This window comes from Lates calcarifer, linkage group LG7_2 (genome assembly GCF_001640805.2).
Source record: "Lates calcarifer isolate ASB-BC8 linkage group LG7_2, TLL_Latcal_v3, whole genome shotgun sequence".
NCBI classification, from domain to species: domain Eukaryota; kingdom Metazoa; phylum Chordata; class Actinopteri; family Centropomidae; genus Lates; species Lates calcarifer.
This window is the reverse complement of record NC_066854.1, coordinates 10,419,582-10,442,767: the sequence shown is the minus strand read 5'-3', so window position 1 is coordinate 10,442,767 and position 23,186 is coordinate 10,419,582. Positions and strand designations below refer to the sequence as shown.

The 23,186-nt window shown below is 41.5% G+C and overlaps 4 protein-coding genes across 4 annotated transcripts in view; 2 read left to right on the top strand and 2 right to left on the bottom strand.

The window, feature by feature from the left end:
• Positions 1-718: 718 nt before the first annotated feature.
• LOC108900619 (adrenodoxin) lies at positions 719-5,983 on the bottom strand. Its single transcript, XM_018701774.2, has 4 exons — positions 5,467-5,983; positions 2,285-2,409; positions 1,992-2,121; positions 719-1,673 (listed from the first exon to the last, which is right to left on the bottom strand). The coding sequence occupies exons 1-4, from the start codon at positions 5,598-5,600 to the stop codon at positions 1,565-1,567; spliced, it is 498 nt and encodes a 165-aa protein (XP_018557290.1). The 5' UTR covers positions 5,601-5,983; the 3' UTR covers positions 719-1,564.
• Positions 5,984-7,270: 1,287 nt separating this feature from the next.
• Positions 7,271-9,633, top strand: LOC108900618 (uncharacterized). The gene is made up of 5 exons (XM_018701772.2): positions 7,271-7,367; positions 7,536-7,573; positions 8,535-8,639; positions 8,770-8,832; positions 9,118-9,633. The coding sequence occupies exons 2-5, from the start codon at positions 7,537-7,539 to the stop codon at positions 9,342-9,344; spliced, it is 432 nt and encodes a 143-aa protein (XP_018557288.2). The 5' UTR covers positions 7,271-7,367; position 7,536; the 3' UTR covers positions 9,345-9,633.
• Positions 9,634-9,646: 13 nt separating this feature from the next.
• LOC127138940 (ladderlectin) lies at positions 9,647-11,795 on the top strand. The gene is made up of 4 exons (XM_051065946.1): positions 9,647-10,084; positions 10,230-10,367; positions 10,915-11,026; positions 11,584-11,795. Exons 1-4 carry the CDS (start codon positions 9,647-9,649, stop codon positions 11,655-11,657), a joined length of 762 nt encoding a protein of 253 aa, XP_050921903.1. The 3' UTR covers positions 11,658-11,795.
• nbeal1 (neurobeachin-like 1) overlaps positions 11,712-23,186 on the bottom strand; it is a 45,472-nt gene continuing 33,997 nt past the window's right edge. Inside the window, 22 exon segments of the mRNA XM_018701761.2 lie at positions 11,712-14,638; positions 15,734-15,869; positions 15,984-16,132; positions 16,223-16,384; positions 16,938-17,054; positions 17,352-17,446; positions 17,688-17,860; positions 17,983-18,092; positions 18,215-18,304; positions 18,410-18,526; positions 18,654-18,751; positions 18,998-19,115; positions 19,331-19,440; positions 19,798-19,837; positions 19,839-19,929; positions 20,099-20,239; positions 20,341-20,465; positions 20,556-20,651; positions 20,998-21,099; positions 21,261-21,394; positions 21,487-21,635; positions 21,742-21,868. Coding sequence (XP_018557277.1) covers positions 14,534-14,638; positions 15,734-15,869; positions 15,984-16,132; positions 16,223-16,384; positions 16,938-17,054; positions 17,352-17,446; positions 17,688-17,860; positions 17,983-18,092; positions 18,215-18,304; positions 18,410-18,526; positions 18,654-18,751; positions 18,998-19,115; positions 19,331-19,440; positions 19,798-19,837; positions 19,839-19,929; positions 20,099-20,239; positions 20,341-20,465; positions 20,556-20,651; positions 20,998-21,099; positions 21,261-21,394; positions 21,487-21,635; positions 21,742-21,868 — 2,585 coding nt within the window. The 3' untranslated portion in view covers positions 11,712-14,533.

Here is a 23,186-nt window from a genome sequence, read left to right as displayed (position 1 = left end):
GCTGGCATGTTGTCAACTTGTCTTTCAGTATGAGAAGATTCCACCTTAACTGAACTTTGGTTAAAACTGTTCTTGTTGATAGCTGGTTATACTGAGAGAAAATACAGATCTGATGATTTTTCACTGCCCTCCAGTGTTTGTGTAAGTGTGTGGTTGTGTGTATGTGAGCACACTTGGAGATAAAATGTCTCTCAGTAACATGAGAGATTATATGCATTGTGTATGTACTGTATCTGTCTTCCTGTGCTCTATCAGGCAGAGGTTATTTTAAACTGCTGCTTGTTGGAGCAGAGTGCAGCCTGCAGATCCAGAGGTCAGTGTGGGCCTCAGATTACTGGACTACAGCTCTCATCCATTAGAACAGCTGCTTAGAGAGGAGAGAGAAAATCGGCTACGATCAGTGTGGTTCAAGGTTACACTTAGCAACTGTAGTTACCAGTGTTTATTTCCATCAGACTGAGACTGAATTAATCAATCAGTCTTTCAGCAGAACATTAATCAACTGTTTAGATGTTTTATTGAACTTTTGAATGCAGAAGTCTTTCAAATGAGAGGATCTGCTACTTTTTTGTGTTTTATACAATTGTAAACTGAATATCTATTGGTTTTGGATTGTGGGTCAGATCTTAAGATTGATAGATCGATCTATCAATCTTAAGATATTTAATTTCAAACAATACCTGTATATACATGTATAAACTGACAGTTCAACATGCCATTAGAAAGGTGATTTTTTTTTATTACATTATTTTTCACTATACACAGATATATGTGTGTTCTAGCTATGTACAATCATATGATGAAATTATATGGTTACATGACAGATTTAATCAAACCAACAATGGGGGGGGGTTTACATATTTTGTAAAATAACATATATGTTGGGGGGTGGAGGGAATTAGTATCAGCACAATCTCAAAGGCATCCAGAACTGTTAATGGTTCACAAACATTTCAGTCTTTTCCTTCACCTTGTTCAGGGTTATGACTGAATTTACACACAAAGAGAAGGGTCTGAATGTCAAATGTTTGGATGAAGATCAGAGCTGCACTGAGCTAAAAAGTCTTTTAGCAACCATGTAAATTTAGTCATAGTAACAAGAAAAGGAAAAGACACTTATAACAGAGGGCAGAGCCACAAACCAGATGTGGACGGTAGCAAGAGTCCAGAGTCTGTTGCTGCCGTCCACTACATGTCAAATACAAGTGTAACGTTTTCTGACAGTGATTAAAACGGATGAACCTTAAATCAGGCCAGAGTTTACACAGATATGATATCATAGATCTGTCTCAGTGTAGAGTTTATGTCTCATAAATATTTAGTTATTGACTATACAGCTGCAAGTTTCTCTAATGGTTTCAAAGGCTGTCCTGTAAACTGAGTACGGTTTTACTTAGAGCTAGCTCTAGTCGTCTTTGAGTTAGAAGTTTTTTTTAAAAAAAAGGAGAAACAGTGCTGTTGCAGCCAGCCAGATACAGCAACACTGACAGATTTACACCTACCATCGTTCAGGCACAACCACACTGTCTATACCCACGCTCCACAGCGGGGAGGGGGGTCCCGGTTAAGCAGATTCGTCTTTGCTCTGCCGGATGTCGGCTACACTCTCTGGAACCCTGGCCACCATGCCCTCCAGGCTCTTTGTCAGACAGATCTGGCAGCCAAGACGAGATCTGAGGGGGAGAAAATGAGGAGCACGTGTTACACAAGTGCCTACATTGCCTATCTGTCAGTTCTCCTATTAATGCTAAAACTCCTACGCTAGTTTATAAAGAACTACTTGCTCTTGTATCAGTTTACTCATCTAAGTCACTTTTAATATATGAGCCAGAAAGGCTCCTATTATTTCAATTTACAATCAAGTGATTGCATCAATCCAAGTATAAACAGCCTGTTTTTGTATTTTTAAAGTATAGTTATTTCATTTTATTGTGTATTTAAACACAGGTATATAACTATTTACAGGTATATATTACAGTATAACTATTTACGTGTCAGTCAGGCCGTAGGCTAAGTCTAGCATGTCCATCTCCTCGTCTGTGACCGGCCCCAGCTTCTTGTAGACGTCCTCATCAAAGATCAGATGGCATGTGGAGCACGCCAGTGTTCCCTCACACGCTCCTGTAACACACACACTTTCATAACTTTATCTGATGGATGACATCCGGCTCAGTTACACACAGACAGGGTAAGACATGTTTTATCACACCAGGGAAAGGCTCTGACGTCAAGAAGCAGGAAAAGAAAAAGGTGATGAAAGAAGAGAATGAGCACGCTTACGTACCAAAGCCGTCAAAGTCGAGGTCTTCGTTAATGACAATATCTAGCAGTGAGTCTCCAGGTGATCCCTTCACTGTGATCTTCTCCCCGTCTCTGTTGATGAAGTGGACTGTCACCTTATTGTCTGACCTGAGACACACAAACAAGAAGACAGACTTTTTACCACATATTTATTAAACTGAGATATGTGCAGTTATACATACCCAATGGGTCTTGGTCATTTCAGATCATTTTCTGCACAGGAACTGGTCCTTTAGAACCTTACAGCCCTGACTGTTTCCATGATGTTTCACTGCCCTCTAGTGGTCAGAGCTGATCACTACACTGTATATTTTTTCTACATTAAAAATACAGAACTGCAACAACTTGTTGATAAATATTCTATTCTCATTATATATAAACCACTTTCAAATATTTGGTGGCTTGGTCTGTTTCTCCAACAAAACAGGAAATGTGAAAATATCCATCAACTTTGGCTCAAGGCAACTGTGATGATAATTAAATGGTACTGAACTAAAACGGTGACAAAAAGGTCGAGGAGGTGACTCTAGCAGAGCTTAAGGAGCAGGGACAGGAACAGGGTCTGAAATGAGGGAAGGATGAATGCAACCAAATACGGACTAGTCCTTTAAGAAAACCTGCTCTAAAGAGCACAAGCTCTGACACTGAGGCGACAGTTCGCCTTCCAACAGGACAATGACCTGAAACATACAGCCAAGAAAATGCTGAAGTGCCTACAGGATGCTGACTGCCCTTGAGTGACCCAGACAAAGCACAGGCCTTAACCCCACAGAACATCAGGAGAGACCTGAACATGGCTGCTAACACAAGCTTCCCACCCAGTCTGATGGAGCTTGAGAGGATCTGTCAGGAAGAATGGGATAAACTGGCCAAATCCAGCCGTGCAAAGCTTGTAGATATTTACCCAAGAGGATTTACAGCTGTCAATTACTGCCAAAAGGGTCTGAATACTTTTGTAAATGAGAGATTTCAGTTTTTGATTTGTAATAAATTTACAAAAAATCAATGTTTTGCCTTTGACTTTATGTGTTACGGAGTGTAGACTGCTGAGAAGAAATGGCAATTTTAACCATTAACAATTAACTCTTCAACACAGTAAATTGTGTGAAAGGGTAAAGGGTCTGAATACTCTCTGAAGTCACTGTAGTCATTTTTGAAGCATTGGCGTGTTTACACTGGTAAAGGCTGCAAATCAGTTTGTAGATCAATAATAGAAAAGTTCTACTTTAATCAAATTTGAATTTATGTAAATATCAAAATATACAGTGAACTTAAAGAAGGTTTTTCAACTGTTGGATGAGACACATATTAGTCAACTGTGCAGGAACTGATAAATCCTGACAATATTCAGTCAATGAATGTTTCAGTGTCCAGTGTAATGAGGGTTGAGGATAAACATTCTTCATGTGCTTAGCCTTGCTGGTCAAATCACTGTGTAGCTGCAATGAATGTTTAGGTCAGGACTGAATAAAGATGCCAACTCTTCCAGCTTTATATCACAGACAAAGGATGTGAAAAATGAACATGAGATAGTGCTCATTTAACAAACCCCTGTGGAACATTGTGTTCTTATTTAACTATCAAATATGAATTGTACCACTGAGCCACAACAACAAAGAACAGTGAGTCTTAATACAAAAAACAAGAAAAACTCCATTCCACTCCATTTTTCCTGTACAGACTGTCTTTGCCACTGCTTCTTCAGCTCACAATGTGCTGAGTAGTCACACATTTCTGGACTTCTTTTCAGGTATTCATTTGCTCTATTAACTGCACATGACAGATCTGCTGCCTTAACTGCACCCCAGCTGGATTTCAGAGGTCTTCCTTTTACTATTGCTCAACTTTGCCTTTTAAATAACATGAATGCCCAAAACACTAACACACTCCCATTCCTTTGTCAAAATTGAACAAACATGAATCTGTGGACCAAGAAAACTATAATCAAGGGCTGCATGACTCCTTCAATTCCATGACTTTCCTTTTATTAAATTAATAATAAAATCTGTTGAGGTTTACACCATTTGTGTTATGTGACCCAAGTTGTAAATTCTGATTTCCCTGGCTATAACTATTAAACTCAGTGTCTCTCTGGAAAACTCAACATTGGTGGAAACCCTATGTAATCTGCTTTACAAAAACAGTTAGCAAACTCTACTCCATACCCTCTCCTGCACTTCATGACCCTTTAAGACCAAAACATGCAAAGACTTTGAGAAGATTACTGCTTTAAACTTTGATCGCCCAAGCGGATTAGTGAAAATGATAGTTATGGGAGGGTCAGGGTCAGCAATGCCCGCCTGACGTGAGCACAGACGGACAGTGTCAACCAGTTTAAGGCCAGCCTGAAAAACCAAACCTTCAACCTGAGCAGCAAGTAAGCAGTCATTATGCAATTCAACAAGCGGTTTGGCTCTGGGAACCCCTGAGCCTTGCTCCTATGGTCCTTGGACCTGGACAGGAAGATGGATCACTTTGGCCTTACTGACATGTCAAGTCTGAGCCTCCTCCAATTTTCAAGTCGACATTCTGTTGCACACACACACACACACCAGTTTTCACACAATTAAATCACACACTACCCAAAGCATACACCTGATCAATTTGTCACAGCTTACTGTTATTCCTGTGACTATTATTCCCGGATTAATGCAATCCGAGTGCCCCAAACAACCACTGCAGCCCAAATTTAACTCATAAAGGTGACACATTAATGGTGCAACTCACATTCCAACTTTCAAAGAACCATGCTAATCTTTGGCATGTAACCAAATAAAGCAGCAGTTTGTTTCAATTTAAGCTCAAAGCTCTGAGTATTTACCTGCTCTATAGGCCTATATAATGCTTCTAGTGGAGGATCAACAAACAACGCACTTCTAGAAGTTAAAACTAAATGAAACTTCTGCTTGATGGTTGCTATACATATGCTCCATAATAATGCAAAATAAAGAACTGACTCTGGTTAAGGGATAACAGACATTAGCAAAGGGTCTTCACTCATGTTCCAGCTGATTCTCTGCCACGCGTGTACTGATAAGAAAGGTCACATTTAAATCATCTGTTTTCTGAATAGAGTCTGGCGTGCGGGCAGACTGATGTTATCAACCCAGTTTGAGTGCATGCTTTGACCTGTGTATGAGGATTCCTCAGAGTAAAGTTACCCACCTCAGAGTCTGTGTGCCGGTGGTGAAACTCCTCCGACCCGTCAGCCAGGCACCCGAAGTTGCTGCCGCCGTCCTCCGAGAGTATTCTCGCAACCTGACGTGAGCCAGTCTCTTTAACGCTGTTACCAAAGCCATTTCAGGTACCGGAAAAGGGTTGAAAAACGAGTTGAGAATGTATCCGTCCTGCTGGGCACGCAGACACTTACTTCAGAGTTGTACAGCCCACTTGTGTCGAGCTCCTTGCTTCTCCCAAAGTTGTCTGACAACGCCGAGCTAGCTAGCTCAGCTAGCTTGTTTTAGCTGCAAGAAGTCACTCTGTCACTGTCACGTTCATTGCGTAACGTGTAACCTATGGCAACTGCTTGTTGTCTGAGATCCCAAATCAATTAGTCGATTGTTTTGTGGTAACCAGCTACAAAATACAAAGCAGACAGATAATGTCGACCACAATTACACTGCCCAGGTCTGTCTGATTAATACGCAAATGTGAAAGGTCCCCGACGTTATTTCCTGGGAAAGAAGACGGTGTCAGTGTGGGTATAATAGAACTTCCTGTCAAAACTTAAAAAATAAAAGCTTTAGTAACCAAAGTTCTGATTTAGAAATCACACCGTCTAAAGGTTAAAACATGCTGCGTATTTGTTTTATGAGATATTCCGAGAGAGTCACTATCAAAAGTGTAGGAACATTAATTTCCATTCGTATCAGGTATTTTTTGTTTGACTTTTATTTTGAAGACCACCAAGCTTCCTGCTGCTTCCTAGTTAATTATCGTTAGCTTGCTATCGCTAACAGAGACGGCCCAATGCCCTCCACGTGCTTGCGTAAGTTTGCCAATCAGGGTGTTAGTGAGTTTTTATGTTCGTTTTGTAATACAGCGTCTACCGGCAGAGAGGAGCTAGCGCATCTTTCGCTATGAGAATATTCACGCGAGCAGTGTAACCGCCCCACTGTGTGACTCGGTAAGAAAATCGAGAAACTCCAAAGTGTTGCTCAATAAAGGTCAAAGCCTGCCACATTTTGGACCTGCATGATCTCACAGAGAAAAGTAATCAGATGCCACACACTACCTTGAACTTTCAGAATGTTTTAAAACAGGACACACCTTGACACAGTTTGACTTAATCATGATTGGAATATGGATCACCTCTGAATTCACAAATACCTGACAATCTTCACCTGACTATTCTATTAGAACATTTGATTTAAATTATATGCTTTGTTTTTGATAATACCATCAGCAGCATGTATATCACTACATCAGTAGGGTCTATATATTTAGTATAATTTACCACCTCTATCAGAAAGAATCCATATGACCCACTGTGTCTTGAGATTGTAACACTAACACTTTATTTTAAGACACAGGAATCATTAAGGGCCTTGAATTCCTACTTACACCCCTGTCGTTGGGATTCTAGTACTGATACGAGTACATGTGCAATAACAACAACACCAAAACACTCCAATCCACCCCCATGAAAACAACCTTTAGTGACCTTCGCTGTCACATTTACCAACTGTTGACATCTGTTGTAATCTCCACCCTCTGTCCATGTTCACAAATATCGATCCAGTTACCCTTGATTAAACCAAGTGCCATTCACCCTCAAAATGTTTACAAGGCCTGGAAAATAGGATGTGTACAGTATAATAGGATGTCGAGACAACTAGTGGACTGTGCAGACTGTCAACAGCCTGCACTTAAAAAGTTGCTGCTATATCAGTACTGTGTTGCAATCAGGCAACACCTGAGGGCAAAGTGCATCAAATATCAGTGGGATGTATATTAATACATAATCACATTCAAAGGGGAGTTGGGGTTTATGACCAAGACAGTGATATATTAAAAGAGTAGCCTTTTCTTTCTGAGTTGCTCAGTGTTTGTCACGGCTGTCTCAGGTAAGCAGAACTCCAAACTGACACACCGTTCCCAGGCTTTATCAATCTATAGATTTACATCAGCTTATACAGTGGACAGATAGAAACTAATAGAAACTAACAGCGAAACACACTGAACAATGTACAATGTGAAAAACTGTTAAAAGTTGCTGTTTCTTATGTTTAAAGGATGTTCACCTTAGTGCTGCTGTTCCTGACAGTGTCAGGTAAGATCACCTCACCTTTCACTGCATTTCTGTTCATTTGATACATACAGTGTAGTAGTAATAAGTCTTAATAATTGATATTTGAACGCTTATTTTGTTACTGGACTTATTGCAAGCTTTAATTTGCATACAGTATGTTTAATCATCAACACAAAATGACTATTTCTTGATATTGATTGATAGTAAGACAGCAAAGATTCTGATTTCAAGAAATAATTATTCTGTGACCATGACATAATGGTTCTGAAGCACAATAACATGGAGATAACAAGTGATAGCAGAAAAAAGGTTTCAAATCGTTACAAAAAGCTTGCGATCTCAAGAAAATAACCTTGTGGGGAGATAATAAAATATCATTTGTGTGATCATGACAGAGGCAAGTTAAAAAATATTTTTGGTTTTTGTATTAATTTTGGTGTTTAGCTACTTTCACAAAATCGTTAACCTTAGAAATTAAATTTTAAACAAATACTGATTGATTTCGGTACATATGAATTCTGTTTGACGATCCTAGCTGATTGGTTGATATTTCCATGTCAAAATTAGCTGTGGCTTTGTGGGTTGTTGCCTTGGCAGCAAAACTGTGGCAAATGATAACATAATCAGAGCAATTGACCTTCTCCAGTGGCTGTTAAGAAATTAGACTTTGACCATCATTGATTTATTACACTGTTAAAGAAAAGCTGGGGCCTATATATGGAACAATCGTTAATAATTGATATAAAAGGGCCAACAGGCAACTGGCAAGGGTATTTGTTAAATCTGTACGGAAGCCAACCACTATCACAGGTTTACCTTTAAGCCTGTATGAGAGCATCTCCAACTCTGAGGTTGTGCAACAGCTGGAAAAGTTGCATTCATTTGGGTTTGCATGAAAGTAGAGCCTCAGTGCGAGTGGTGTTTTAAAAACCTTGTGACCCTGTGAAGAGAAGACTTGTAAAATAAACCATACCTTTCACAGGCCTCCACGCTGTTCCAATCGCAGCCCCCAGAGGTTTGCAGGAGACATCTTCAACCTACCAGCTCCCCGATGGCTTTCAACAGGGCACTGAACACTCAGACATCGGTCAGGTTCCTTGTTGACCTCAGCACTAGCCTGGTGCAATATGAGTGATTTTCATTAATTAGCCACAAACCCAAGCAAAAAGTAACAGGTGCAATGCAAATTTTGTTCATTTATACATTTTGTCTTTCAGCTTCCATCCGTTCCTCTCTTGGCATTGGAGAGATGGAGAGAAGACACTGGCTGACAGATGAAAGTGAGGAAACCATAAAGTGAATTGTCACACTTTATAGGGAGATAGACATAAATTATTCTCTACAACTCTCAGCTCCAACCATGAAAATAACAAGCACAAGAGGCAACTAATTTGCAATTTTTATGCATCTGTAAAACCACATACTTTTGTTGTCTTTTATGTGTATATTAGACTAGACTTTATTGATCCCTTTGGGATGACTCCCTCAGGGAAATTAAGTCACAATTTAACTGTAATTTCTCTGTACTTAAATAAGCCTGTCTAATCTAAAGACCTGTCTTCCAGTCCCTGTTGATGTTCCAGCCCAGAAGAGTGGTGGTGGTTGGGTGCGGGTGGAGGAACCCTCTGCCCCTCATCTCCCAGATGGTTTCAGACAGGGAACTGAACCTATGATGTCGATCCCAGATGGTTTCAAGCAGGGGACTGAACCTCTTGTGTCAATCCCAGATGGTTTTAGGCAGGGAACCGAACCCCTTGTGTCAATCCCAGATGGTTTTAGGCAGGGAACCTGAACCTATGATGTCGATCCCAGATGGTTTCAAGCAGGGAACTGAACCTCTTGTGTCAATCCCAGATGGTTTTAGGCAGGGAACCGAACCCCTTGTGTCGATCCCAGATGGTTTTAGGCAGGGAACTGAACCCATGATGTCGATCCCAGATGGTTTTAGGCAGGGAACTGAACCTCTTGTGTCAATCCCAGATGGTTTTAGGCAGGGAACCGAACCCCTTGTGTCGATCCCAGATGGTTTTAGGCAGGGAACTGAACCCATGATGTCGATGCCCAGATGGTTTTAGGCAGGGGACTGAACCCCTCATGTCGATCCCTGATGGTTTCAGACAAGGAACTGAGCCTTTTATCTCTATCCCAAATGGTTTTAGACAGGGAACCGAACCCATGATGTCTGCCTCAGATAGTCGTAGGCTAGAATCAGAACCTTTTATGTCTATCCCAGCCGGTTTTAGACAGGGAACAGAACCTGTTCATAAGGTCCCAGAGGGCTTTAAGCAGGGAACTGAACCTTCTCTTCATATCCCAGATGGCTTTAGGCAGGGAACCGAACCCTTCATGTCGGTCCAAGATGGTTTCAGACAGGGCACTGAACCCATTCTTACAATCCCGGAGGGCTTTCGACAGGGAACTGAACCCTCTGCCTCTGGGATCCAAACACAGACAGTGGCATGTAAGGGGGAAGTCATCAATAGAAACTGCTATGAGTTCAACCCTACGCCACTGGCCTTCCAGGATGCACAGGTTAGACAATCTATCATTTCAGCTATAGATAAGAAGGGCAAATATGTCTTTAACCTGTTTGTTTCATGAGCCCACTATGACTAAGTTTCTGTGTTTGTGACTCTTCAAATGAAACCCTACATTTTTCTGTGTCCTTTGCATCCAGGTCTTCTGCAGGGCTCTTGCCCCAAATGCTGAGCTTGCATCTGTAACCAGTGGCGATCTGCATTCCCGCTTGGTTTCCCTGGTGACCAAGGGTGGTGAGAGCAACCCTGTGTTGACTTGGCTTGGAGGCGTGGTCAAGGCAAGATCCTCTCACTGACAGTCACTTACACTCTGACAGAGAAAGGAGACAATATGTTTTTTCTGAAAATAGCAGCAGTGAAAACCTCACATCAGCACCAGTATCCAGGCTCCCTCTCAGCAAGAGCATCTAATAAATGTAATCTATATAATCTGTTAAGAGAAAGGAGTAATAATGGAATAGTAGGATGACGTTTTGAGAGGCTACCCAATACCACCATCATTATTCGTGTGCTTACGTATTTTAATTCTAACAGCCCAGCACTGGCATTGAAAAGAGGCCAAGGAGAGTGTCATCAGATACGTTATCAACAGGACAGATAGTGTTATTCTTACCTTGGCAAAACATTGACCTTTCAATCTCTATTTAAAAACACTCCATCTGTTTCAGAGGAAAAAAGTTAAAATCATGTGGAGTGAGGGATCTGAATACTTCTTCCACAACTGTATACTTCATTGTGTTAAATGTCAATTTTAATAAGATTGGCTTACGCAAGTGTGTATGTGTACATACTTTTGACATACTGTATGTGTGTTACTTACCTCAGAATCAGCAGGCATCATGGGTAGACGGGTCAGAGTGGAGTTACAGTGACTGGATGCCCGGACACCCCAACATTCACACTGATAAACCTGTGTGTTTGGAGATGTTCAAGATAGGTAAGAGCTGCACTCACACACAACAGATACACACGAATGATTTCAGTCAGCATTTCCCAGAACACTTCTATATCTGACAGGCAGGCCACTACAGTGTGACTATGTAACTTTTGAAATTACAACACACCCCTGTTCAATTCAATACACAAATGGTCTGATTTATGTATCATATCTGCCATTAAAAGTTATAAGACGTTGATAAATAGATATGAGTCAGTTTATGGCCTTAATCACACTTGTGTTGAACTGTTATTAATGAAAGGATTAAAGATCAGAGAAACTCAGATAACTGTCTGGCTTTGTCATGGAAAGTTGATAAGATAAAAAAAAACTTGTATTGTGGCAGTCTTTGCCCTGTGGCACTGATTCTACCCTGATAATCTCCTTTAGCGTGTTTATTCTTTGTTCTGTCCCTTTTACACATCAGAATACATAAACAACAGAAATACATTAAATGCCAGTAACCAGACATCACATTTATTCTCAGTTGTCTTAAAAATACTATGGATGTGTGACTGTTATGTGTCTTACACATCTGTCCCTAATCCATTCTGCAGATGAGAGCTGGTGGACGGCCGCTGACTGTGGACTGAAGAGAGCGTCCATCTGCTCTTACCCCATCACTGCATGAAGACCACAAAACACAGCATAAAAGAGTGCTCTCTCGATTTGTTTCCTCTTAATCTTTCTAACAAACAGTGTTTCCATTACTGTGGGATACCTACTGCAATGTGTGCTTGTGTCCCCTTAAATAAAACTTGACATATTATATCTGTGTTTTCTGTATGTGCACAAAGCTATCATGTGGAAAAAAAAGAAACAATCTTTACCTCAAGCACAAGAGTCACTCTTCATTCTTCTTTATACACTGATAAACCACAAATTTATTTAAATTTAGACAAGACTTTAATGATCATTTTCCACTTGTGTATATAAAGCATTTTTTTACAGATTAGGGAGCCAAGTTAAAACAATTTGTTACAATTTAGTACCCGGAAAGTGCAAAAGTACATTTCAAATACGCTGAAATAAAAATCATGCTGTACATTATATACTGTATTCATAAATAATCACAGATATACACACATCCATTTGGTGACAGTCACAGAGAAGAGTTGCTAAGACACAAAAAAGTACTTTTTGATTTCGCTTTGAAGTCCTATATTCTTGGTTCCCGTTGAAACGGTGGAGGTTTAACTCGTGGAATGCTGCTTTCATTTGATTTACAGGGACGATAAGCTTCAGTAATGAGAAAAAACCTAGCTCTATGTTTACACCACACTGGGATAAAGGCACTCCGTTTGTTGCAGTCGTGGAACAACTCAAACAGTGGTCTTTTTTGTCTGAATGACAAATGTTGAATGAATGACAAGAAAAAAACATTGAAAAATATTTTGCACCTTTCACAGAAATCTCTTAAAGAAGGACACAGATTGGTCTTTGCACTACACCTTGCTGTGACATTTAAATAAAAACTAAATACAAAATCACACTGAAAAAAAAAAACAGAGAGAGAGAACCATCAGAGCAACCCTGTGTCTAATGCTGAACCCATCGGTGAGCCAAAACAATCAATGGCTGCCATGGTTCTCACAATCAGAGACACCATTTCAACATGTATGATGAAATCAAGAATTTGGCTATAAAAAATAAACACATGCATCACTAGCATGTCTTCTCTCACACACACACACACACACACACAAGTATGGTGCAAAAATATGAGTCACACAGTCTCATCCACAAAAGCTTCATACTGTGGCTTTTTTTGTGATTCTGATGTTACACAGTAAAGAAACCGCATTCACACACACACACAAACAACACGTCTCCCAAGCGACCTACACAAGGCGTGCAAACCTTCTTGATGTCCCAGAAAAAAAAGAAAATCCTCTCAAATCAGTCACTTCACAATGAGCAGGAAAGGGAATGAGATGTAGAAATAATTAAGGATGATGAAAGCTAAAGGCAGCTAGGGGGCAAAGGGAAGGGAATTAGGGTATATTTATATCCCTGTTAAGCTATAGGAAGACTGGTGGTGCAGTAGAGGGCTGGCTGAGCAACATATGCAGGAAAAACAGGAAGAAAGCATCGACAAGCACCTGATGAAGGAGCTGTATTGCTGTTAACACTGACATCTCATAAAGCCCTTAAGGATTTCTTCTTCCTCCTTCTTTTGCAGGTGTCTCAACAGTCAGAAGCGTTTCAAATCTGGATTCAGGAGACAGCGAGATTAAAAAAACTGCTACTTTGACTTATAAATAAACAAACACGGATTCAAGTAACTTAAAAACATTCGATGAAGCACAGAGAGAGAAGTGTTACATCACTTGAAGTTGTTTTCTCTGTACTGCTGTGATAAATCTTCACATGGAAGCTTGTTGTGTTTATGCATGTAGTGTTTCACCTGTAGTGTAGTGATTTTTTTTCTTTTTTACAAAACTATATTTTAAGTGATATGCTAACATTAAAGAAAGATGTGATCATCTGCTGTTTTGTTTCTGAAATAAAAGAAGTCAGCTATATCCAAATGTAAAAAAAAGAAGGAAAAAAAAAAAGACTTCTCCATCACTGTGTCTGCTACCTAATCTCAAAATGGACCAAAAACACCATGCATACGAAGAGATACCAAGTTGCTGGGCACATGCATAAATTTGTCAAAAAAGAAAAGAAGAAAAAGTAGAAAGAACAACAAAGAAATACACAATAAAAAACAAACAAAAACCACACACACACACACACACACACACACACGTATAAAACCCATGGGAAAGGCAGAGAGTTTGGTCTTATGAGTGATGGAGCTGTCTTACTGCATAAGGCTGCTGTGTGGCAGCTTTGAGGCAACCATGAAAAAGTCTCGGCCTACAGAGCACAGGCCCGCCTGTCTGCATCCAAGGCAAACTGAGGGGGAGGGGGGAAGGCGGGCAAAAAGGCCACTTGAAACTATATTTTCAGATAGAGCATGGCAATACACTGCACATGCACACACATGCACACAATCGCACACACAAACATACAGGAGAGCAGTTAGCTGACCGATCCTGTCAAATTTTAGCTAAGCAGGTTGGAGAATACACAGGCTCCTGCTGGAGAAACAATATCATGTGGTATGATGTAAATGTGATGATGACTAGCGAAGGGATGAAGAGAGAAGCCATGGAGTGGTGGGTAGTAGTGTGGAGGTGCCGAGGCCGGCACTACTTCTGGATTTGGACTACAGCGCCAGCGCCATACGGTCAACCCCAAGCAGGAGCACACGCACAGATAAACATGAACAGAGACGTAAATGTGCAGACATTATGATATTTGATGCTCTAGCACCCCAAAACAGCTGCCCACCACCCGTTAGACGATGGAAAGGTGCTGGAGGAACTGAAGGGAGTTCCTAAAGACAGAATGAGGCAACCTGTTTGATGATAGACAAGTGTGGAGGCAAACTGGGTGACAGGAACATAGGAATGTGCGCAGAAAGGGGAGGGTTTAGGGCTCGGGGACTGGGATGGGTCAGTTGTGGTCGTGCTGGGTGTTGTAGACCGTCTCCCCCGAAGAGATCTGGGTCAGCTTCTTGCTGGAGCCCCACAGCTTCCGTGTGATCTGGCCCGAACGCATCTGAGAAGAGTGGAGGAGGAAGAGGAGGAGGAGGAAGAGGAGGAGGAGGAGGAGGAGGAATTGGGAAGAGGGGGGAGGGAGGAGGAGTGGGGGAAAGAAAAGCGTGAAGTCAAAAGAAACAAAAGGACAGGGGGGAGGAGGGATATGATTCATGAGTGATTAGTTCATTGGAGCTTGATTGACTTGCGAGGCAATAAAGAAAGAAATCAAAGTCTGATTCACTTCGGTGTGAGTCGATTTGAACAGAAAAGATGAAAAGGTGTGATGATTAAGATCAAACTCTTCAGCGGAGGACTGCTACATCTACACCACCACACTATTTACATCATCAAAACATTAAAGTCTATCTTGGCGCAGGATTATTAGCTTGCATTATTAGATTGTAGCTACACTCTTAATATGGCTTGAGTTTGCAGAAGCGTTAATTAGTCTTAAGTTTGTTTCACAGCATATTAGTTATAGTTTGTAGAGCACACTCAAACATTTAACATAATAACACTTTAGGTAAACAGCATGGGAGGGAGTTTATCCCAGGTCACTGGCCAAATCAAGTCAAATATTGCACGGATGCCAAATATATATCAAATAAAAACAGAATGAGGTAAGCACAACAAGTTTTCATATCACAGTTGTGGTTCTAGTAGCGACTGTCTTCTCAGCTAAGTGCTGAAGGAATGTGTTAAATCTGTGTGGCTCAGATGTAAATATGTGTTCGTGGTGGCTTGTTAAGGGAGGAGTGAAGCCAAATGACTGACTGTGGGTGACAACCATCCCTGAGAAGGAGAGGTGACTGTAGGGTAAAAGGTCTTTGAGGACACTGAGGCCGAGCATTGCAACGTGGGTGATGTGTGCAGCAGCTTTATCTGTGTGTGTGTGTGTGTGTGTGTTGGACCTAAAGCAATGGAAGGGGAGAAGAACTAGGACTGGGGGCTGCTAGGGTTTCTGGAAGCTGGAGGTGGGGCTGAACACCAGCTGGTCACGCTGGTGCAGCAGGCGGGTTGGCGAGCGAGCTCGAAGCGGGGCCAGCAGGGGGGAGGCCATGAGCGGCGATCCCTCCAGGCTCTGAGCGATGTAGTTCCTCAGCGAGTTTTTTACCTCCGCCGGCTTGCCCACGCCCACGATGATCAGCTTGCCGTCCTCTAGGCCCACCAGGACGTGGCTCTGCTCCTTGGTGACGGAGACGCAACGCACCGGCACCCGCATGGCCATGGGCTCCGCACAGAGAGAGAGACTGGACAGGAAGAACAAAGTCCAGGTTAATGTCTGCAGCGTCTTAATGCATGCAGACCAGATATCCACTCTGAATTCATAATAATATTAAGCACATGGACAGTTGAGAGTTCACCTATAGAGGTCACGGATGGACAGGTATCCCTGCTCACTGCCGATGACGACATACTCCCCTGAAACACACATGTCAGTCACCTGCTCCTTCAGAGGCTCGCTGCACAGATGCTTCCCATTTACAGAGTAAAGATGAAGGCCGTTTTTATCCTGGGAAAAGACAATGAACATTTTAATAGACAATTTGTACATCAAGTTACTTAACATCAGATTCCAGAGGGCCTATGATAGCTTGAGTACCTTGAGTGTTGCTTTGCCCTCGAGGCAGGTGTGGACCAGCAGGTGACCCTCCCAGGACACGGCAAGGTGGAGGATGGACAGCGGGAGGGAGCTGTCGCAGGGTGGTCGTAAGCAGCGCATGTACTGACCCCGACGCACTGTGTGGATGATCACTGTCCCGTCCTGCAGCACAGAGAATGACAGCGTTATCATGGTGGAAAATAAATATATATATATATATATATATATATATTAAATACCTCTGCAGTTACAATGTGCACTCCACCTAACAAACTCAGTGTGTCAGGTGAGTGATTTAGGCCTCTAATGTTTTCTAATCAAATAAGGTCAAACCTGAACATAAATCATATTTTTACCATGGAAAAAAAAAACTTTTTCCCATAATATAAAGTCTGCATTTATTTTGAAAATGCTACTATTTTGAAAACCCAGCACTTCAATTGCAAGATCACTTTCAAATCTAAACTAATGAAAAGCACATAACTCCAAACATTACAACAGTATTTAAAATCTTACAGCTGCCTTCAAAGACCAAGACTTATATCCAGGCCACTGACCTTCAGTCTAAACCCTATTTTCCAGCTCATTAACTCAGCATGTGATTGTATATATAACACACAGAATTCTTTCACTTTCATAATTACAGCTTATATCTTAGAGACGAAGGCAAAATGAGATAAAACATAACAAGAGACAGTCAGTGGTGAACACTCACCCGTGATCCAGACACAGCCATGTCCAGCTCTGTGCTGATACTGACGCTAACCACCTCATCTGTGTGTCCGTACAACACCTGGACTGGTTTAGGATGGAGACCCACAGGAGTTCCACCCTGCAAATTGTTGCATGATTAGGCATATTAGATATATATATGTATATGGTTTTATAAATATTTTGTCAATCAACAACAACTGATAACTCTTGAAAATAAAATCCACAACTGAATACTGGTCCTTTACTTTGAAAATCTGAATCACTTACTTTGTGTGTTTTATAAAGTTAAACATATCACTTTTAAAGTGATATATATATATAAAGTTAAAGAATGTTTATCTGGAAAGTTTTACAGCTCAAGAGTCAATAATACATTTTAAAAACCTATGTCAGTATGTTTCTTTGGTGTCCTAACCTGCTGCAGAACCTGCCACACCATGCAGGTTGTGTCTCTGGAGCCGGACATCAGGTGAATGCCACAGTGGTCTGTTGACAAACAGGTCACTATGTCTGCAGGAGAGATCAACAAACCCACTGGTTATTACACATACAGGACATACAGATATAGACTCATATTGTATAAAACCCTTGACTCAAACTGTGTATGATTTTTTTGTACTTACACATAGTCTAGAAATACAGTCTATTAACCACCTGGTGCCTGCACTTATTTACTTCAATATTATGAACTCATCGTAGCTGGCCTGTTGTTTCAGATGTGACTCCGTTGAAAATGCAGACTTTTCTTTACCCATGTGTCGGATGTGCTGTCCCACAGTCTTGCCCTTGACCAGGGAGGTGACCCGGAGGCTGTTGTCCCAGTGGCCACCGCTGAAAAGCAACTTGCCATCATGGGAGACCACAAACAGCCCTGCAGTTACTTCAATGCCGGGGGCAAAGGGTCCTGACAGGAAACGCTGGGTCCTGGGTGAAGGTGGTGAGAACAGAGGGTGGAAAGCTTAGACAGATGTTTGAGAACACGATATTCTAGTAATAGTAGCATTACAGTGTTTTGCACCACACGCATGTGTTTTGTGTGTTCTCACTTGGTGTTGGACACTGTGGGGTCCTTAATGAAGGTGAAGTAATTGGAGATATTCTTGTTGTAAGGCAGCCACCCATGGGTCCCAACCAGGCAGTTCTGACTCACCGTCACCTGGACACAGAGCAGACACCATGAAGAGATTCATGTGTATTGTCTATCCTTCATTCATTCATTTCATTTACAGTTTTTACAGTTGAAACAATTCAATCATTATCACTGGTGCCAAGGCTCACCATAGTGTCAGGGCTCCCCTGGGTGATGAAGGAATGGGACTGATTCTTTGGCACCACAGCCTTAACCAGTGGCACATTGTCACTGATGCCCTGCAACATGAGGGGGGAGAAAAGGGGTTTTGTTTTATTTTACCAGTTTGTGAAAAAAAAATTCTAATTTCTATTCATGAGAAATGAGCAGAAGAGAGACTGAACCTCAACAAAGAAGGACTTGAGGTCACTGAGGTGTTCGAACATGTTGAGAGGACATGAATCCAGCTGAGCTTTCCTCTTCTCCACTTCCTCCTGAGACAGACGCACTGGATGGGGCTCCTAAACACAAACACACAGAATTACAAACATAGATACAGAACTTCATTACTTCAAGTTAAAGCAGGCACCAGTCTCTTGTTTATCTATGTTAAAGTGAAACAGTATAATGTGTCTTTTGTGTCTGCACCTTGAGTAACTGGCAGGGTGTCTGTCCAAAGTTACTGATCATTCCTTCCAAGGCCTTCCGCTCCTTTTCATCAGTGATGGCGTCCAGGTCCACTGCACCTTTATCACCACAACACAACACGTACAGTTCACACAGGAAGTGGTTTGACCTGCACTTTTGCGCAATGCCTGCATGTCTCCACATGTAGTCTTTCAAGGCTCAAGTCCTTTAGAAACAAAATGTAATACCTGAGTGTGTTTACACATAGACGTCTGAATATGACACAAATATTGTGGGGGACTGAGGAAAGAATAAAACCATGATGTGACATGAGAGCATGAAAGCTGCTGCTGTGGATGCTTTACCCTCATATGTGCAGTAGTAGAAGACATTGAGGGCCTCCACTGCTGCAGGGCCCCTCTGCTTGTAACCAAAGATGAGATCAATCCACTCATGAAGGTGTGCTGATACATACTCCGACTCCTGTTAGAAATAAAAACAAATGCACACACTGAGGTTGTAATCCAGCCACACCAAAAATCCACATAATACACAGACATTATCTAATACAAGCACATATCTGCATGTGCACGTGCTTGTAGTAGATATGTACTTGTTTTTCTAGCAATATATCTTGTGAGAATGATCCCTAAGGAGTGAAGTCATACTACAGCAGTAGAATTTAAACTCTTTCTCACCAGGGCTTTGCGGTGCTTGTAGATGAAGTCCTCAGGGGACTTGGCCCATTTGGGCAGAACAACATCATTCACCCTTTCTTTGGAGATCTGCAGGCGACCCAGATCAAAGCCTGGGTGACAGCAACAAAGGACGAGGAGACGGAGAGAATCAAGGTGAGAGGGAAAAAGGTTGAGAAAATGCATTTACCATCCTAAGATGGTCTGTGTCACTGACTGTATTCTCTCCAAAAAACCAGGGAATAACGAAAAGAAGCCAGCTAAGGCATGATGTTTTAGAACACAGTGAAAACTGTCTTGGTTCTACAAAAATAATTATTTAGACAATCTGCATATTATTATATTTATAATTTATATATATATATAGATTTTTTTCTCACTTTTAAATTCACATTTAAATTAGTAAAGCATTTTAACAGCTGAATGCTTTTTTGCTCTGCATTAAGAAAATACATCCTTCATAACCTCACCATTTTGGTTCTCTAGGAATTCTGGGAAGTAGAAGAACTCCAGGGATAAGCTCTTTGACATCATTGGGGTTGTCCATGAGAGTCTGCCATGTAGCTGGGATGGAGTGGAACTGCCGATCTGCACAGTCGAACCTGAGCCAAGGTAGAATAGCATGAAGCACCATAATGAACACTGGAAGCAGCAGCTATGTGCAGGCACATACATGTCTGAATGTCCTGAAGTGGTTGCTATGACTACAGTCACTATAAACAATGACGATAATACTTCGGTGGTGACGCTCTGGTTGACCGGCCTCCTTACCGTCCACTCTGAAGTTGGATGTGCAGGGAGGTGAAGGGCTCCACTCTGATCAGATAGTGCATCACCCCAGCAGCGTTTGAATAGTGGGTGCCATAATGGAACCTGTCGATGGTGCCTGTTGGGTCCTCGAAACTTTCATACCTGATGGATGCATTCAAAAGGTTAACCTCTGCCTATTCTCTGGTTGCAGACAAATTTCTTTAATCAACATAAGAATTGAAATATGGATGGATGAAACATACTTCTCTCTAACAGCCTTGGCATTGCGTTCATTAAGCACCGCCACCGGCTTTGACAGGTCCCTGAATACTCGAGGATCAGTCAGATCCAGCTCCTCTGAAGTGTAGTCAGCTAGAATCCAGGGAAACTGGTAACAAACACACAACAAATTAGCTCAAATATTCTCTTCCATCCAGTCACCACAGTTGTACAGCGATGTTTTCAGTGAGGAACGTACCACTGGGTACTGAGCCAGGTCGTTGTACGTTCTGCCTGCAATTGTGTTCAGTTGCATCAAGTAATCAAAGTTGGAAATTTCCCGGTTCACCCATTTCTGGGGGAGGAAAAACAAAGGAAAAGGTTAAAGGGTATCTAAGTAGACACTGACAATATGTAAGTTTGTACATGTTGTTCAGCTGTAATTGATTCATTTCCCTCTATGATAACAAGTATGGAGCAGTCTTCAAACAAAAGTCCTCCTTAGTTAAAAGTGTGATTCTATTCCACTATATTCCTCTATTCTCCAAAAAGAGAGAAAGGCAGATGATTGACAGAGTTCCTTTTCTAGTTACCTCCTACTCAGTGAGGCTATATATTTCATTATGTGATACTGTTTGATATCTGTAACTGATAATGAAATGTCTTCATCGTTGTTTCCTGTCCCATTCCTGTGTCCTGACCTGTGTGAGTCCAGAGGCTTTGAGGAGCTCCTGCGGTGAGCGGGTTCCATAAAGGCTGAGGGATCGCAGCAGCAACATGCGGCTATAGACCTTGTTCCTCGCCTGTTTGAATAAGACATGACAATGTTGTAAACAGCAGAGATTAACTTCCTACAATTTAAAAGGCCAGAGTGGATCAAATGGTGAATTTGGTCAGTGCCTATTTTCACGTGTGTGCTGATATTAGCCAGTTTTATGGAGAAATGAGGCTTGTGGCTCATCACCTCTTTCTTGAAGTTGAGGAAGTAGTTTGTCTGGTCGATGAGGAAGATCTCCAGAGCAGAGCGACGCAGGTTATATCGTCGCAGGTGGACCTCTCGGATCTGAGATAGGGGCCATTTGAAGTCATGGCCCACTCCTTCAGGAAACAAGCACACAGTTTGTGTAAGTAAAAGTTTAATGGTGTTTTCCCCATATTTTCTCATCCACATCTCTGGACTGTCTCCCCACCTTCTTCTTTCTCCTGGCTGCTGTCATAGAAGTAGATGTGCTGGGTGGTGAGTTCCAGGCGGCCGGGCACCACATCCACCACAGTCACCAACTCACAGTCCTCCCACAGCACCAGTTTCTCCTTCTGACCTGCCTCCTCTGCTTCAACCCTGCAGGACACAGAGAGGGAATGTTACAAAACATCTCAATAATTCTCAGCTTAGTATCTGTTATGTGAATCTGGCTGTTCTGTGGTTGCTGTATTTGGTCACTGACTGGTTGTTGGCAGCGGCAGGGTCGTCCTCCGGCAGCTCCAAGATGTCATCTTCCAGGTCGCTGACTTTGACCTGTTTCACAGCCTCTAGCAGCAGAGACTCTGGGTTTACACGCTGCTGATGGACACCTGAGGAAAGCGAGGGAGACAAGCGGGGATTAAAAACTGAAGGGAGGCATCCAGATGGCAGCGCTTAATTTCACATGGCAGTGCTGTAAATTAGCTTCTTGGCACCGTTGTCAAACGCTGACAAACACACCAGCCAGGTAACATAATGTGATTTCTTTCAGCTCAATTCAGTGGTTTTGGTTCATAAACAGGGCAGTTTTAAACTTGGATCAAATCTTTACTACAAGGCACTACAAGCTGACTGATTTGTTGTCTTTTGTTTTACTGCCGCAGGGTGTACGATGGACAAAGTTTCAGAGCGTGCAAAGAACAAAGATTAAGTATTTCATTGCTATCATTTCACAGTTACTGCCCTGTGTAATGGATGAATTTTATTAACTTATATTGAATCTGGCCCTTGCTGGGTCATTTCAGCACCTGACAAACTCCTTGTGGAGGCCGCTGGCTTGTGTTTGTGTGCTATAAATGTAAGATTTATAGAGTGAACACAGCAAAGAGCAGACCTGAGGGGCTGTGAGAAATCCAAAATGTTTTGTTGGAATTTGAAAAGTAAAAGTAAGCAGAAACACAGTTGCAGTGCATTGTAAAGTATATAGTGAGTTGGGGAAACATAAGTTAGATTAAAAGTGAAAAAAGCATATATGAAGTTTAGGTTTATTTCAAGAGCAGTGCCCCAAAATATATATCTTACACCTTTTTAATGTGCTACAGAAACTAGTTAATAGCAGCCAACATGGATTTCTAAAGTTCAAAATGTTCTTGATGAATGTGAGGTATCATATCCATTATCATGGAGATATTTATCTGGAATACATTACATTTCAGCTTAAAATCAGACCAGACGACACAGATCTTCAGCTTTAATATGATGACGTTCATAATATCCCTCAGTGTAATAACTAGAGAGATTTTGTTTTTTAAAGATGTCTTTTTGTACTTAGAACCTGCACACAGATCAAATCTATCTATAAATGTAGGTGTGGTTATCTTAATCTGCCAGTTTCAAAGAAGAGATATCTGTGTGTACTTTACGTTAGATGGGAGACCAATGTGGTAAGTATCATTATATATTAGTTTAGACAAAGAGAGATGCAGATTTGTTAATACTAAAGGAATAGTCTATGTGCTGGTAAATTTGATGGAATTCTGAAATACTATATTATGACATAAAATAAAAATAAAACAAAAGTCTGCTTAGTCCTGGCTCCTTTGCTTCATCTTCACATACAACTTAATATAGAAAAACATGGAGCAGAGTGGATCTTCCACCTCATGAAGTTCATCTTAAAGAGGATTTTCAAGGTCAGTCCATTTTAAT